The 17,570-nt window shown below is 40.7% G+C and overlaps 1 protein-coding gene across 1 annotated transcript in view; it reads left to right on the top strand.

Moving 5' to 3' along the window:
• Positions 1 to 8,008: 8,008 nt before the first annotated feature.
• Positions 8,009 to 17,570, top strand: part of LOC310672041 (mucin-5B-like) — a 62,875-nt gene continuing 53,313 nt past the window's right edge. The window contains exons 1-7 of the mRNA XM_083428572.1: positions 8,009 to 8,134; positions 10,568 to 10,639; positions 12,489 to 12,750; positions 13,261 to 13,375; positions 14,912 to 15,002; positions 16,421 to 16,530; positions 16,951 to 17,164. Coding sequence (XP_083284698.1) covers positions 8,110 to 8,134; positions 10,568 to 10,639; positions 12,489 to 12,750; positions 13,261 to 13,375; positions 14,912 to 15,002; positions 16,421 to 16,530; positions 16,951 to 17,164 — 889 coding nt within the window. The 5' untranslated portion in view covers positions 8,009 to 8,109. The remainder of the gene's footprint in view (positions 8,135 to 10,567; positions 10,640 to 12,488; positions 12,751 to 13,260; positions 13,376 to 14,911; positions 15,003 to 16,420; positions 16,531 to 16,950; positions 17,165 to 17,570) is intronic.

Below are 17,570 nucleotides of genomic sequence, written 5' to 3' on the forward strand. Positions count from 1 at the left end.
TTTCAGGTCAAAGATAAGAAACGTATCAACCTTCAGACATGTAATATAATTTATAGATTTTCTTAACATCATAACTGAAAAACATTTGCATCTCATTAAAGCATCAGCAATAAAATGAAAAGGACCCCACCCCCTTGGCCTATGTATGAATATGGCTGATACAGTGAATCAGGGAATTTGAATACTTAATTACATTCCCTTGGTATAATAAGGTCCATGCTTTGTAGTCCTGTCTTATTTAACCATTATGTCTATGCTGTAAATAGTTCCATGCATTAACATACCTGTGCTTTATTTATTTCGGTTTTATTTTATGCCTGTTTGACAGTGATCTATAATTTTATATGGACCATGGGTGTTGCTGCGGGGGGAGGGGGCAGCTTCTCCCCAATCAAGTAAATCTATAAAAATACTTAACTAACTGAGGTTCTGCCCTCCCCAACAAAAAGCCTGCCCTCCTGACACAAATCCTGGCTATGCCCAGGATATGGACTAATGTATATTGTCATCAGATCTTGTTTGATAGCACTATGTTTTGCAGAATATTGCATAAGATTTTTTTGAAATTAAGAAACATTATTAAAAATAAAACATAAACATAAACAAATATTTACAGTTTTAATGTGCCTGCAAAGCAAGATAAAGCATGAAACATTACAGATACCCGTGCAGACAAGTGATAATACCCTTGATATCCTTAAGTAATTCCTTAATTGTAACTTATGCTTTTAGAGAAGGAGCGTTACAGAAGCAAGAATGGCGTGATCTGATATAAAACAAATCTTACTATCTGTATTCTGTAAGTAATAGTGAACTAATTCTTTGAATTTGGAAACAATCAAAACAGTCCATCTGTGCATAAGTGGGAGACTAGGAGCAAAGTACCAAGGGTCACAAAAAAATACAAAAACAAAAATTAGGGAGGGAAATATAAGGAATGGGGATAACAGGCCAGTGAGGGCTAAGCATGCTTAGTGGACACTTAGGGTGATAAAAGATCCAACCAAATCAATAGACTAAGTATTAATTTTAATGGGTCTATTCTGACTATGACCTTATATGCTCACTGTTGGTATAAAGGGGTGGGAAATGGAAATGACTAACCTGAAAAAAGGCATGTTTGGTTGTGGGGAACCCTGAACAGGACTAATCTATACGAGAGCTGGGCCAAAATTTGCCTTCCATTTTGCAATACCATGCAACTCCTTGTTAATTGGAGAGTGACTGTCTGCAGTTTTCTACTATACAGTGAGAATTGCAGGGAGGGAGAGAAAAAATTGGGGGTGGGGGACTGCATTTGCCTTATTTTACTGATCAAGGTGGCTCAGGGATTTTTTATTATTCTTTAAACACTGTGTAAGTAAAAGTCTTGTGTGTGTGCTCACAGCAGTACAAAGCTGTCTCCATGCTGGCTTCCAGCCCAGCAGCACTTCCTGGAATACCTATGTCACTACTACGCAACAGCCTTTAGTCACACAGGCACCCCAGGAGGTGCTGCTGGGCTGGTAGTCAGCAAAGATAGAGATGTGGGCTGCTGTGAATGTGTGTGAACAGGATTTTACTTGCTTTTTATGTACACAATGTGGAAATAAAAATATCCCCTCTACCCCAGCTACCACATACAGCGAAATAGGGTAAGCACAGCCCCCTGCCCCTGAGAAACAACAAAAAACATTCTCCCAATTTCATTTGCACTCCACCATTTTCAAGGGAATGCTCAGCTTGGGTCCTATTTCTTGTGTTATCATGGGGGCATTGGGAGAGAAGCATTAAACCGTGGAGGATCTTGGGATCCTCAAATTTCAGTGGCGCCCTGTGCAACGCTAAAATTTAGCACCCCTCTGCCTCTTGCGCTTATTTCTAAATCAAAGAAGCGACGTCCCCATTAGCACTCCTGGGGCAACCAAACTGGTTGTGCTCCCCTAAATACGCCTCTGCATTAAACTCCCTCTGCTCATTCACCACAATCCTGATCCTGATTTGGCATCTGAGCAGCTGCTACTGATAGTTTACATATACACATAACATGAAACCATGTATTTAGCATCTGTTGTGGTTTGGCCCTAAATGTGCAAAAAGACTGTATTGAAAATAAATCCCTCAAGAAAATGGGCAGTAATCTATTGTTTTTCAGTGTGCATTTGGAGACTGAAAATCAAATAGAACAGATAACATGACTAGCAAGATAGATATCATAAACGGGGAGGAAAGTGAAAAAGCTAGGAGGGTGGCACACGGCATGTGTTAAGAAAGCCTACACTTGAAACATGCAGAAGAGTAAAAAGCAACAACCCACCAACATGTTATGCCTCACATCGAATCTAAAAGGTTCAGATTCAGCTGAGGATTCAGCTGCCAGTCAGAATTTGACTTTTTAAAAAAGGGCACCTGAAGCAAAATGGAAAATGTTATTTGGATCCTATTGAATTGAAAGTAGTAACAAAATTCAGTACCAAATTCAGCACCATCAATTACAAGGTTACAAGTAATGTTGCAAGTGGGGGGAAAGGTAATAATGGTCTTTAATGGAGTGTAAAATGGAGACAAGCTGCAGTATTATAGCTTATGTCAGAAGGGGTGTTATACAACAGAAAACATTATGATCTGAGGGAGAGTGTCTCAATTTATCATCGCAGGCTGGGGTTTTCAGAGGAATCTAATTGAAATCTGATGATGTAATCGGATCATTGCTTCAAGGCCCATTCATTTCACTGAGACTCTAAGACAGTTTATACTTTTAGCAGAAAGTAATGGAAAAGTTTTTCCTGGACTGTACCATTCTGTGCTGAGGGGGCATGCTTCGTGTTTGAATGGCTCCCTGCTCCCTTCAAAAGCAGCAGCAACAACCACCTTAGTGCACACAGAAAAAGAGTATGGGGAGAAAGATACCGGTAGATTGAACTCTTGTCTCTGACATGCTCAAGGACTACTCTAATTGTTGCACACCTGCTCATTCAAGGGAATACAATGAATCTCTATAGAGGCATGGTATGAAATGTTGTGGTCCTAGGTGGTTTCTGAGAAGCTGACCACTGAAGTGAAATTATTTAGGGGGGAAATAAAAAAAGACCAAATTTTACACTATTTGTCTGATTTGCTCAATAATACAGCAAAATTGGAAGATCTGAACAGAATACCAGCATGGTATACACTTATACAGAATCAATAATTGCATCTTCTCTTCAGAGTCTGGATACATTTGATGGTCACAATGAGTTATGATTTATTATATGTTTCTGTGAAGGACTAGACATATAATCTATCTTTTACTAATATTTGTAATTATGATTAATGAATGTAATATAATAAGCGGTCCTGGGAATTTGTTTCTTCTAGTGTTTGGAATTATATATCTTTTGTTTCATTCCATAAAGTTTCTTTTGCAAATTGTTTTTTTTAAAAAAACGTATCCAGAACACCAACCTGTGAACCAACAAACCAAGTGCCTCCATCTTGTTAGGATTCAGCTTCAGTTCATGTGCCTTTCTTTAACCTTCCAACCAATCAACCAACCAACCACGTCAGAGCTGTGTTGCTTTCCACACAGGCCTATAGCCACATACACAGTCATCACTGGAAACTTCCAGGAAACAGCAGTACATGCTGGTAGTAATTGGAGTGACAAATATGCATACAGTGTCAATATTCTTTTCAGCAAGTGATAAGTATCTATGTTGCCACACCAAGAACTTTACAAGAACAGTTCCCTACTGGCGTACAGGTTCAGAAGATATAAATACTATAGATGATAAGAATTACATTCATATTGTACCTCTGGAAAGTAAATAGTACAGCATGGGTGTAATCATTGGCTTCATGCATGTTGAGATTACTTGTGGTCTAGAACTCAATGGGATACAGGATTTATTAGGATTTTTGTTGCATCTGTCCAAAAGCATAGAAGGAGTGTTGTGCCTTCTTGAATTTCCTTTCCTTCCCCCCAGTTTTGCTTCATCTCACAAAATAAATATGATCTTTTAAAAATTGTGAATATAGCCCAAATGCTGCCATATTGACTAAATATAGAGAGGCGGGAGAAGCAAAAAGCTGAGATATCTGAGGAGATCAAGGATTCTTAAAAATCAAAGTTTGGGACTTACCAATTTATTAATAAATAAGTTAATAAGAAAATAACTTTTGATATATTTCTATTTCACCGTAAAATATTTCTTTTTGTTTAATGAAACATATAGCATGGCATAAAGCAGAGCTTTCAAAACTTTTCATGTTGGTGACACATTTTTTAGACATGCATCATTTCATGACACAATTATTTAGTTTTACTAGCAAACCGGAGGTTACAATGACTCCTTTCCAGCCCTGGGAGAAGCGCGGGAGCATTTTTGTGACATAGCTACACACTGCAGCTGACACAGTAACGTGTCGCGACACACAGTTTGGAAAGCTCTGACATAAAGTCTGTGACTGGGTCCTAAAGGGCTACACATGCTGTTCTGCATTTGCACTGGGAGCATTTCCACCTCCTCTTCCTCTTTCTATTTGTATGTTACTTTTTGACAAAATAGTGCCCAAATGGTGTCAAATTGGCTCACAGCACATCAGATGAACAGTAAGTTTTTAAAAAATTAAAATTTCCACTCCCTTCCCACATAGCCTCTTTAGGATTTAGTCCCCCTGCCCCACTGCACAACTGCCCAGTCCAAATCAAGTCCCTGTGACTGCTTGTGGGGCAGGGGAGATGATACGAGACAATGCAGTCATAGATCTCCCTGGTGACTCCCATGTAGTTTGAACCTTAGTACCAGATGTCAGGAGCAAACTTTTCTTCACCTGTTTGTTAGCAAATAAGCACCTCTTTGTCCTCTTTTTTTGGCAATGCATAAGTGGTCTTCCTATTCTTTAGAAATGTTCAAAGCCTTTACGGCAGGCATGGGGAACGTATGACCCTTCAGATGGTGAACTTTAATTCCCTGCATCCTTGACTATTGGCCATGTTTGTTGTAGTTAGGGCATATATGGTAAACCCTCGTAGCTGCAATTTAGGTAGGTAGTTAGGCAGGCAGGTGGATAGTTCATTGCCCATTGTTCAGGACAAGAGGAGCAACGATCTGAAGTAGTCATGGTTAAATAGCTGTTAGAAGGGGGGGGGCTGCTGGTGCTTTAAGGATGACAAGAAACCATCTTTATTTACTTAAGGAGGCTTCTTTGTAAGGCACAGCAATCCTTTTGATCTCATTAATCCATAAAGCAATATTGCTTGTGAGTTCTGAAAATATATTCAAAGAAAAAAAGGGGAAAGTGTCTAAAAGGTGTGTGGGAGAGAAAGAACTCTCTCTAAAGACAGCAATTGATTCTCAGACAACGAATTTCACAGCTGAGCTGAAAATAACCAATTTCTAGAACAGTCAATAGGCAATACCAGGCTCCCAAAAGTATTTGAGCAAATAGGTCTGTTTGCTCAAATTCCTTTATTCTCAAACACCTCCATTTTCAGATAGTATTATTTGGTTTTTCTACTTGACTATGAATTCTGGAGAGCATTTGAGAAATAGCTGCTGTGCAGATGTGTAGAAGCCCTCATCCTCATCATCTCTTATGATAGTGCGTTCTGATATTTGCTTTCACATTGAGTAAAGAAAATAATTTCTTAGAACTGTCAGTCCTGCTAGGACACAAAGCAGACAAGTATCTGTTAATAACAACAACAACAACAACAACAACAACAACAACAACAACAATAATAATAATAATTTATTATTTATACCCCACCCACCTGGCTGAGTTTCCCCAGCCACTCTGGGCAGCTTCCAATTGAGTGTTAAAAACAATACAGCATACATTGCAGGACATAGGAAGCTGCCTTAGACCACTGGCCTATTCTAGCTCAATATTGTCTACAGTGATTGGCAGCTGTCATCCAGAGTTTCAGCCAGGATTCTGCCCCCCTCCCCCAACTGGAGATGCCAGGGATGAACTTGGGACCTTCTGCATGCAAAACGTGGGCTCTATAACCAAACTGTGACCCTTCTCCATTTTAGTGCAGCAAACAAGTCCTGCTTCTGAAAGGTCTACTTGTAGGCAAACTTTGCTTACCTCCAGTCAGAAAACAACATTAGGCAATGACTATTTAACTGTGCCTTGATCAGACATTCTCAGGAACATTCTCCTACTTCACATCATCAAACAGAAAAACACTGACAAATGATCAAGCCATCCTCGTAGGCTATGGATTGTAAGCTATCCCGTTCCACTTGCATCGGTGGCATCACAGAATAATACATTGGGAGGTGTCAGCAGTGATTGGCAGGGAGCACAGGCAGCACAGTATCACACACCTGATTTCCTGACACCATTTTTTTTGAAGAAGAGGATGGGTGAGACATGGGGAGTATGCACAATGACAGAGCCAATTCAATGCTGCAGCCACAATGGCCACACTGCACTGATCTTGGTCATTCTCCTCTGCACACGTTCCAGCTTGTCAGTATCCTTCTTAAACTGTGGTACCCAGAACTGGCCACAGGACTGCAGGTGGGGTCTGACTAAGGAAGAATAGAGCAGTACTATTATTTTCCTTGATCTGGACACTATACCTTTGTTGATGCAGCATAAAATAGCATCAACTTTTTTGCTGCTGCATTGCACTGCTGACTCATGCTACGCTTATGGTCTACTAAGACCATCCTTTTCACATGTATTATTGCCAAGTTGGGCGTCACCGATCCTATATTTGTGCATCTGGTTATTCCTGCCTAAGTGCAGAACCTTACATTTGTCCCTACATTTTGTTAGTTTTGCTCCAGTTCTCCAATCTGTTAAGATCATATTGAATCCTGATTCTATGTCTTGAGGTATTAGCTACCTAAATTTGATAGGAAGGTCCACCTCAGTTCCTTCATCCAAGTCATTTGCAAGGATATTGAACAACACCAGGCCCAGAACAGAACCATGCAGCACCCCACTTGTCACTTTTTTCCAGGACGTCAAGGAATCATTTGTGAGCACGCGTCAGGTTCACTGTTTCGAGAGTCACTTCTGGCTCTCCTCTTGTTATCAGCCCCTTACAGAGGATTTATCCAGAAGCACAATGGCTGCTAGCCATGACAGTTATGTTCAACATCCACTGTTAGATGTGGCATGCCTCTGAATACTTGTTGCTGGAAACTGCAGGAGGGGAGAGTGCTATTGTGCTTGGATCCTGCAGGCTTCCCACAGGCATCTGGTCAGCCACTATGAGAACAAGATGATGCACTAAGGTGGGCCATTGGCCTGATTCAGCAGCCTCATTGTATGTTCAGAATGTTGTTGTTGTTTAGTCGTTTAGTCCTGTCCGACTCTTCGTGACCCCATGGACCAGAGCACGCCAGGCACTCCTGTCTTCCACTGCCTCCCGCAGTCTGGTCAAACTCATGCTGGTAGCTTTGAGAACACTATCCAACCATCTCATCCTCTGTCGTCCCCTTCTCCTTGTGCCCTCCATCTTTCCCAACATCAGGGTCTTTTCCAGGGAGTCTTCTCTTCTCATGAGGTGGCCAAAGTACTGGAGCCTCAGCTTCACGATCTGTCCTTCAGAATGTTCAGAATAGAAGGTCTCAAATTATCATAGTTTTTCATACCTCAAAAAGCTTTCACTCCTTCTCAGCACTAACAAGGAAAAGAGGCGTTTGCCACACTAGATGGGCATCACTTAACACAGTAACCAGAATATTAAACAGTGACCTGCCTGTCACTCAGAAAACCACAGATTGACTCAAAAGCTCCTTGATTTTTGTTCCAGGATCTTCAATGGCATTTGCTGGGGAAGAAATATTACCTTTTTGCTATTCATTTCTAATTTCCTTTATTAGATGGAACCTTGACAAAAAAAAATATACCTCCCAAAAGGCAAACATGCTCGGCCAGTCATCAAGGAACTGAAAGCGCATCCTCTATTTACCCCTGTATCTGCTAAGATCCTCACAGCCCCACCTTGTTAGACCATGTCAAACAAGCTGGGAAAATAGACAGAACCTCCTGCTATATAAGCCTCTGAGAGTGCAAGTGAACTAGTCCTTCTGGCCAGAAGCGGGCTGAGTACCTTAACACCGAACTCCATCCAGTATGGGGTTTGGTAGAGGGATGAGGGTGCCATTATGGGCCCTAGCATTCATGATCTGCAGCATCCAACAGAAAGGTAAAAGCTCATTTCCTTTGCTTCTTTTACAAGAAAAAAAGTGCCAATGTAATTGAATATCTCAATTCACTCAAATTATACCTCATTCTATTTTGTGAGTCATGCAAATGTTTGAATTTCAAAGAGTTTTTCACCCTTTTAATACTGTTTCAGTTAAATGTTTAACAATTCCGAATAAACTGGGGTATTTTAATATTGTACTTCCTGAAGCGAAAACATTTAGTGACATCTTAATGTGGATTGAATGGGGATCAAATAGAAAAGTACAATTTGGGCCTCTCCTTGAAAAGTTATGAAAAGTATGAAATGCATGTTTCCTGGTTAGAAGTCTGTCAGAATACTAACATACTAACATTTTAAAGTTGCATATTACTGTATTCACTTGAATCTATTGCTCACCTTTTTGGGCCAAATTATGTTGTGAAAATGAAGGTGTGCATTAGATTTGATGGCACATTTACATTCGACAGCAAATACTTTTTTGGGTTTCAAGGTTCTGAAAATTGAGTTTGCATTAGATTCGATGGTGCATTAGACTCTAGTAAATACAGAAGTATGTACAGCAGCTAAACTCCAAAAAAGATAGACAAAGGGGGGGGGGGCATCACTTTGCATTATCCCTCCATAGCCTTGTTCATATGAATGTATCTGATGTGTAAATTCTAGTGTGTGTATGTGTTATTTTTCAACAAAGTAGCTCCCAAATGCAAAATCCAAATGTTACCACCCCAGAAAAAAAGCACTGAGGTGATCCCTAATTTACAAACAAGTCTGGGAATTGCTTACTGAAGACCCACAAGTCTTCAGGCCTGAGCTTATCTTTTAATCAGGTCCCTCATTCTGCTTCCTGAACTACATTGGCTAAGAGGCAGGACAGAAAAGGAACAAAAATTCCCTCTATACAGGGCAGCCGGGGAGAAGAATTAAAACTCTTGCTTAATAATAATAATAATAATAATAAAAAATTTTATTTATATCCCGCCCTCCCCAGCCGAAGCCGGGCTCAGGGCGGCTAACAACAATCAAATAATCAAACAATCAAATAATCCAACATTCTAAAAACATTTCATTATAAAAATTAATTAAAATCAAATTGATGGCAACCGTTAAGCAAAATTCTGTGCAGGTTGCCAGAGGAGGGAGTCAGGCTGCACCCTGACCAAAGGCCTGGTGGAACAACTCTGTCTTGCAGGCCCTGCGGAAAGATGTCAGGTCCAAATAGTACCAAATGTTATCGGTTTCATTGTATGTTAAAGGGTACTAGAGTCTCATTTGAATCAGGAAGCATTACTGATGCCATGTGAATTGCATCCTGGGATGCGGTTGATTGGTACAGTTCCTTACTAGGATTTAAGCCGAAACCTGTATTCAGTGCCAAAGTTCAGCACTGGAAAATGTGAAATAGAAACGAAGAAGAAATGACAAATGGTGTTGAATCTCAACCAACCCAGCTGACATAAATGAGGGGTAAGGCTTTTTCAGGGCAGGTGTGAGATTTCTAGGCAGGGATTAACATTTTAGGTCATCATCACTACCATCATCATCATCCAAGAGCATTATTTTGGAAGCAGATTCCATTAAAATCAATAGTGCTTGCTATCAATAGGACTTGAGTGCTGGGTATTGAGAGGTCTTGTGCCAGGTTCACTCCTTTTTATTATAGCCAAAGCCTCTTATCACAGTACAATTTTCCATTTACCTTCAATGAGGGACTCTTTCTTTGGGTTTTTATCTATGTTTGTCTAATTTTATACCATCAATTAAACCCCCACAGATATCTGTGAGATATATAGCAAACTATCTTTAGTTAGATTGTGCCCCAAACCTTCCATCTGAAGACACTGAAGGCAGGCCCAGCAACAGCAATCGGCCAGATCAGGCATTCCTCATTGGCCAAACCCAAACCATTAATTGTGTCCTCTCCTGGACTCTTGGAAGTTTTAGAGCAGTGGATGGCAATGTATCTAATAATACCTGTTGCAGTAACATCCTCCAGAGCCAAGATGTATCAGAGCCCATCAATATTTTGGATGATAAAGATTTGAAAGATTGATTAACTTTGGCTGGATTGTGCCCATTCACGATATCTGTTAGTTTGATATACAAACTTAAAGGAAAATACATATTTATAATTTCACTGAAATTGAGAACCACTGTCAGCAGCTGGTATAGTTAGAGTATCCACCAATTTCAGTCATGCATATTCTACACTTCGTGGTGAGTGTGCTCTTATAAGAGTTTCACACACTGCTTTTCGATTGCCAACTTTTGGATTGCTATCTTCCACCATGGGCTTTCTGCACACTGGTGCAAAAGCACAATCATAGCATTTACCAGGCCCTGAAAGTTGAGATTATGGCTTTAACTGTTTAAAGAATGCACACAAATGAACATACATACAAATTATGGTTTTTCTGTTCCCTTTGTTTGTAGCTTCTAGTGCAGAAGGTGAATCGGGAAAGGTTACCATCATCCCACCATTGACAACAACACCAGTTATAACATGTAAGTCTACCCATAAACTGTCTCAGTTATTTCCTTGTATCTATCAGATATACTCATAAGAAAGGCAAAATGGATAAGGTCAAGAAACAGATGAATAGATGGGTAGATGATTCAACAGGTAAGTAACAGAACAAACATCTTGGCAAATTTGAAAAAAAAAGCAATGCATTCTCTTTCTATGCAGGGCCCTCCCTGGGACTGTACTCCTGGCACCCCTCTTATGGGTTTTTGGTGCCAAGTAAAAATGGTTTTATTTACTCAGGTATTTTATTGTGGCATATTGCCGGAGGTGAGGGCGTTTGCTGCTGCTTTTAAATTTCAGATTTTATCTGCGCTGTTTTATTTGTTGCAGTGCTATTTTTACTCTTCTTGTTGCTTTTATCTTGGCTTTATTACTTGCTCATTTTGTTTAGTTTTATCTTTATTTTTATCTCTCTTATCAAAGTACTAAACAAAGAGAAAGAAGCAGAGAGGTTATAAAAGCAAGTTAAGCTGATGGACATATAACACATGGACGCTTCAGTTCTTTACTCATGTACTGGGGAGCAGGGACTGTAGAACTCAATGGGACTTACTTCTATCTGTATAGGACTGCACTGTAAATAACCTTAAATAAAGCCCAGCCAAGAATGTTCCACTTTGTGCAAGTGCAGGCACCTAGGGAGGCTGCACAATGCAGACCACAATAAAGATGATAGGAAGAATGAAAGGGTGTTCCCAAACACTCCTTGGCCACCTCAGAAGTAAAGAAAGTGCATGCAATTTATTTTCTCATTAATTTGTACAGAATGGTTAATATATATTTTTAAGTAGGTCTATTATTTCCAGATCTAGTATATATCTGCAGATATTTGCTCACCCCTAAAGGAAGGTAAAAATAAAGGGATATGCCTCACACTTCCTTGTGACCTTTGAAGGATTTCCATCTAGAGCAAAGAGATAACTGAAATCTAAACTATTTACTTTCCTTCTATGCTGTCACGGTGTAAGCACTTACTTATTTCTCATTGTAATGAGATTACAAAATTCCTGCCCAGGTTTTGGCAGGGGGTTTCAGGGGATGAAGGTGACAGTCTTTGTGCCAGTTATGAAAGGTCAAGGCAATGACTATATAGAGAGAGGCTGAGTATACACTATTTTCTTCCCAGCTCTGGAGATCTTTTACACCTTTGTAGATTTTACACAGTAAAATCCCTTCTCCCCTTCACAGGTTTTTAGTTCCCTTTGAGTGCTAAATAACATATTGCACAGTGTTTGATCTTCTGTTCTCTAATTTAAACTTATTTTGTACTCAGTGTATATCCTGCAGTGAAATCTGATTCCAGTTGTGGGTAACAAAAGGGCACAGGGCTTTTCCTGCTTCTGTTGAGCATGCTCTGTTGCACTTTAGTAATAAATCCTGCCATAACTCTAGTTTATGTTGAACAACAGAATAACTTGAAGGATTATGTGTCTTCCTCTGATCCCCTACTCAGCCTGGTTGGGGAACCTGTGATGCACCACATGTTGCTGAACTCCCAAGTCCCATCATCTCCGACCACTGGATGTGCAGGCTAGGAGTGATGAGAGTTTGAGTCCAACAACATCTGGAGGGCCTTCTCCACTTCTCCACTTCAGCCTAAGGGAAAGCTGGCATCAGCATCAACTTACTTCTGAGCTGACCACATAAAGTGGCAAAAGAAGTAACAGTGTCTACCCAGAGCAAATGCAGGCAAGGAACAAAAGCCTGTTTGTAATGGGTGATAGGCTAGTAATGTCACTATGTAAGCTGGCATAGAAAATGAAGAAATGAAGATGTTGTCAGCAAAAAGTATGCAGTATACCTTTACAACCTTTTGTGAATTTGCAGCCTTCAACTCAGCTCATAATGGGCAAGTCTGCAGCACGTGGGGCCAATTCCACTACAAGACGTTTGATGGGGACATCTATTATTTCCCTGGGACCTGCAACTATGTATTTGCCTCCCATTGCAATGCTGCCTATGAGGACTTCAACATCCAGATCAGGCGCACAATGGTGAAAGACATTCCCACTATCAGTTCTGTCACCATGCGGCTGGATGGGACGGATTTTGAAATGCAAAAAGATGCCATTGTGGTGAATGGTGAAAGGTAATAACACAGACTTGTGTCCTGAGCAGACCTACTTCCTCAAATAGATTCCTTAATAGGCAGATAGAGTTCAGTCCTACCATGATCTAAGAACCAATAACCATGAAAGGTCCATGGGAGCCACTTCTAATCTGGGTGTCAGTGTCCAGCCAGTGGTGTGCAGTGACTACCATGTTCAGTATCAATCTGTGGTCCAACACCCAGAAATCCCCATGCTGAAGCACACTGAGAAATACATTAATGAAGCCATTAAAGGCTATTGAAAGCCCAAAATTCCCAACCACAGAGGAGGCTGCCTGTGGCCTCCAGTAGGCTTTGCTGCTGTGGTCACCATAGCCACATGCCCTTCTAATTTGTCGTGGGTGGGCATGAGTAATTCTGCAGTAAGTTCTGTAACGGGATAGTACAATCACACATGATGGCAATTTGGCAGTTATACACCCTCAAAAAAAGCCACATGTCACTTTGCTTTGAATTACATATCCAGTATCTCTGATGCTTTCTCATCAGGGTTCAGCTGCCTTACACTGGATCAGGATTTGTTATTGAGAAATTTACCATCTATGTGAGAGTGATTGTCAAGCTGGGCCTAACCTTACTGTGGAATGAAAAGGACAGTCTAATGGTAAGTTCTACATAATATAGAGAATTGACAAGTGTGACCCCAGCAGAATGTGGCAGTGTAGAATGTTCCTGTTCAGTATCCCAGCCTGCCAGCCAGCCATGCCTTCCTTCGCAATACCCAATTCCACTCTCCCTTCCTGCTGCTTTTCTATTTCCCCACCCGCACCAGAAACTAAAATTCTGTCACCACTGAGCATGCTCAGTCTTCACAGGGTTGTTTGGGGGCAGGGATCACCCCTTTAGATCCCCCGTAATATTTTTCTACTTCTGCAAGACTTGGATTTCCCATGAAGCATGCTGATACCTCCCTCGTATTTTTCACTAGCCTTGTTCTGGCTTCATCATAATCATCATAACCCAGCAGCTGAGTTTACTTTTTGTATGTATGATGTCACCTGAACAACATTACAGATAAAATCATGATACCACAAGGCAGTTTGTTGTATAGGGTCTTTGCAATATGCTCTTATGTCGACTCATGCAAGTTAACATCCCAGATTTTCAGTAACTGGTGAAAAGAAACCACCCAAATAATTGCTTCTAAGTACAGATTGGGCTTTGATATGCACAAGGCTCTTTGGGGTATTCAGCCTGCCTGCCTCCCTCCCCACCCTCTCTCACACACATACATCCTGTTCTGTTCATAATAAGCTCTTAGTAAAAGGTAAAGGACCCCTGACCGTTAAGTCCAGCCGCGAATGACTCTGGGGTTGCGGCACTCATCTTGCTTTACTGGCTGAGAGACCCGACGTTTGTCCACAGACAGTTTTTCTGGGTCATGTGGCCAGCATGACTAAGCCGCTTCTGGTGAAACCAGAGCAGCGCACGGAAATGCCATTTACCTTCCCGCTGGAGCGATACCTATTTATCTACTTTCACTTTGATGTGCTTTCCAACTGCTAGGTTGGCAGGAGCAGGGACCAAACAATGGGAGCTCACCCCATCACGGGGATTCGAACCACTAACCTTCCGATCAGAAAGCCCTAGGCTCAGAGGTTTAGACCACAGTGCTACCCGCATCCCCTTACTTACTTACTTCCCTTACAAATCTTATTTGCAGTCAGTATCTAACTGCAGAAATCAACCAAGATATGTTTCCACTTGACATTTTATCTCTATTTTCAAAGAGATGAAAACACGTTTGGATTACACATTTAGCATATTCACATTTTTGCAGGAGGTGCCACCTGTTGCTTCAATTTTTCATTTTCTAGTAAAATTTCTTTTATAGGCCCTAACCTTATCTATAGATTGCAGAGCAGGGAATCCCATTCAAAGAACAGAAAGCATAAGTGGAGAAGAGTCAGCTGCTTTTATATATATACTGTAAATATTACAATGAAAATTAGGTTGTTATGAATAGCACAGACTGGCTGAGACTCAAAAATGATACCCCAATTTTCTATTCACTAAATTTGAATTGCAACATTGATGGAAGTTATCTTGGTGTCTCCAGTACAGCTGCTGTCTTGAATTTTCAATCTATATCATGGAGAGTAATATTAACTTTCATCAACTTTCTCCTATATAATTTCAGCTGGAACTTGATAAAAAATATGCCAATCAGACCTGTGGACTTTGTGGGGATTTTAATGGCATTCCACAATACAATGAATTCTTTTCAAACGGTAAGTATCAAAAACACTGCTTATTGAAATTGGGTATCAACTATTTATGTCATGATTCACTGAGTGCTGTGGAACTACAATCTCTTCAGAGGTTTGGCTTTTCATCCATTTCAAAACATTTTAAGTGGTATAAGCAGTGCTTTGGGGGGCGGGGAGGAAAGACGTGCTGGTATTCATATACATATTGATAAAAATGACAGCACAAAATGGCTGTCATTGGCAGGGGGAGGGGGAATGAGGTGCCAGTAGTCTGTTCTAGTGAGCACCCATCATAAGAAAAAGCCCCGAGGATAAAAACCTGGTGGATTTGTCTGATATCTGTCATTCTTCACTTTTAAAATCAACAACACGCATTGAATATTTAGATATTAGGTGAATTTCACTTTTCATGCTCATCAAAATAGATTTTCAGCATATGGATGATATTGATAGCATTAAGGAAATGAATTAGTGATTGGAAAAACATTTCTATTTCTGAGGTTCTAAACCAAGGCCACCATAGTGCCCTCAGACACAAGCTGCGAAGACCCTTTGCTCTTCCCGATGTTTTATCCTTTTAATTAAAAAATCATGATGACATTTTGTTGTTGAGCGGAAGAGTTGCTTGCTTTTTCTGTCTGTGTTAATTTGTTTGGGTGGGGTGTAGATATTTTGCTTGTTTTGATAGATGGTTCAGCATTGCTGCTTTAGCTTCTGAAAAATGAGTACTCTTGTTTCTCCTCGGCTTGTTTTTGCTGCAATCATACTTACCTACTGAGATTGCTCTTAGGGGGAATGTTGGCCAATGGTATTTTTACGTCAATAGAGAAGACGTACTGGAGCTTGTACATAGTTAAAAGGCCCTTTGAAAGTTACTGTTGCTGCAGGGGAGCTGATTTTCTCCCAAACAGCCTCAGTAAACAGCCATTGGGGTTTGGAGGGGGGGCACACACATGACCTCTCTGTGGAATTGACAGTCCTCCTGGAAAGGTAGCAAATCTGAAGTTGGGACCCTCACTCACATAGTTGGTTGCTTAAACATTGCCTTGGTCACACAGGAGCTACCCATGGAGAAGCGGCTTCCACGCAACTAGGGTTCAGAATCATGTGCTGTTCCCATACAGTCAATAGCTCTTTCCCCATTGAAACAGGTGTGTGCTTCAGCCCATGCTGGCCCTTTCCTATCCCACTGGCTGACAGAGAGCCATGTGATCTGTACAGTTCTCCCAGCTGGTGCTCTGAAGGGTTGTCCAAGCGGGGGGAAACATCTGGTTTCCCACAAGATATTTACTGCACATCCCATTGTGCTATAATGCTTTACTAAGAGTAGGGGAATCCCTCTCAGCATCTCATTTGCCAAACTGAAACAACAACCTCAATGTAAGATACTTTCTCATATGAATCTTTTTGAAGTCATGGGTTGCTGTTTTTCATTACAGGGGCTGAAATAACTACTTTGCAGTTTGGGAATATGCAGAAAATGAATGGGCCGACAGAAGAATGTGAGGATCCTACGCCGGTCTCTCTGAGCAACTGCACTGATGAGTTTGTAAGATTTTTTTTGCTTATTCTTACACTTTACATTTGTTTTATTTCCAAAAGGATGCTTAAATCTTAAGGAAGAATTGTAACGGCCGAGAAAATATATTGTTGTTTCCTCAGCTCCTGAAATTAACATTATAAGCTCCTTGTTGCAAGAACCTGATTTCTTTTCCTTGTATTTATGGCACTTTACAAAGTGCCCTGTGTACTAAATATGTCATTGTCATCTAAGACAGGAATGGGTAAACTTGTCATTCTTCACATGTAGCTGGACTCTCCAACCAGAATGGCCACTGATGAAAAACATTGAGAGCCTGACGACATCTGGAAGGCCACAGATTCCTCATCCCTGATCTAGGATCAGTTAATCACCATTAAAAACAGTCCTTTTTGGATAAAAACTTTTTGCTTTTGCTTTTCCATCTAGGAGCTTTGCCAGCATGTACTGACTGGCTCTTCATTCTTTCAATGCAATGCTGTGGTGGGAGTTAATGACTACATTGAGTCTTGTGTACAAGACCTGTGCCTCTGTAAACAAGAAGATATCACCTCCTGTCTCTGCGACACTTTTGCTGAATATTCCCGGCAATGTGCTCATGCTGGTGGGGAACCTCAGAACTGGAGAAGCCCAGACCTGTGCCGTAAGTGTAAATCACAGTTAGTCAATTATTTCAGCTGGACATTTGATACAGCTTGACATGATATTCAGCAATTACTCTGGTGAACTGGAAATTAGAAGGTACAACCCAAAGTAGAGTACACACAAAGTTGCATGCTTATAAAGGTATTAATTAATTAATTGAATTTGTATACTGCCCTATACCCGCAGGTCTCAGGATGAGCACCTGACTAGTGGATGAGCACCAGGCTATAAGAAGCTGAAGTGTTTCATAGATCCCTATATTGAGTTTGTCCTGCTTATGAATGACTTGCATAAGTAGCAGGTGGTGGGAGATAGAGAGATACCTCTAACTTGCAGGTGATACATAGCTGAGAGAAACTGGAAAAGAAGCAGACTAGAGGACATAGTGACAGCTAGGAGTTATT

This window comes from Podarcis tiliguerta (assembly GCF_965153285.1).
Source record: "Podarcis tiliguerta genome assembly, chromosome: 1".
Taxonomy (NCBI): Eukaryota; Metazoa; Chordata; class Lepidosauria; order Squamata; family Lacertidae; genus Podarcis; species Podarcis tiliguerta.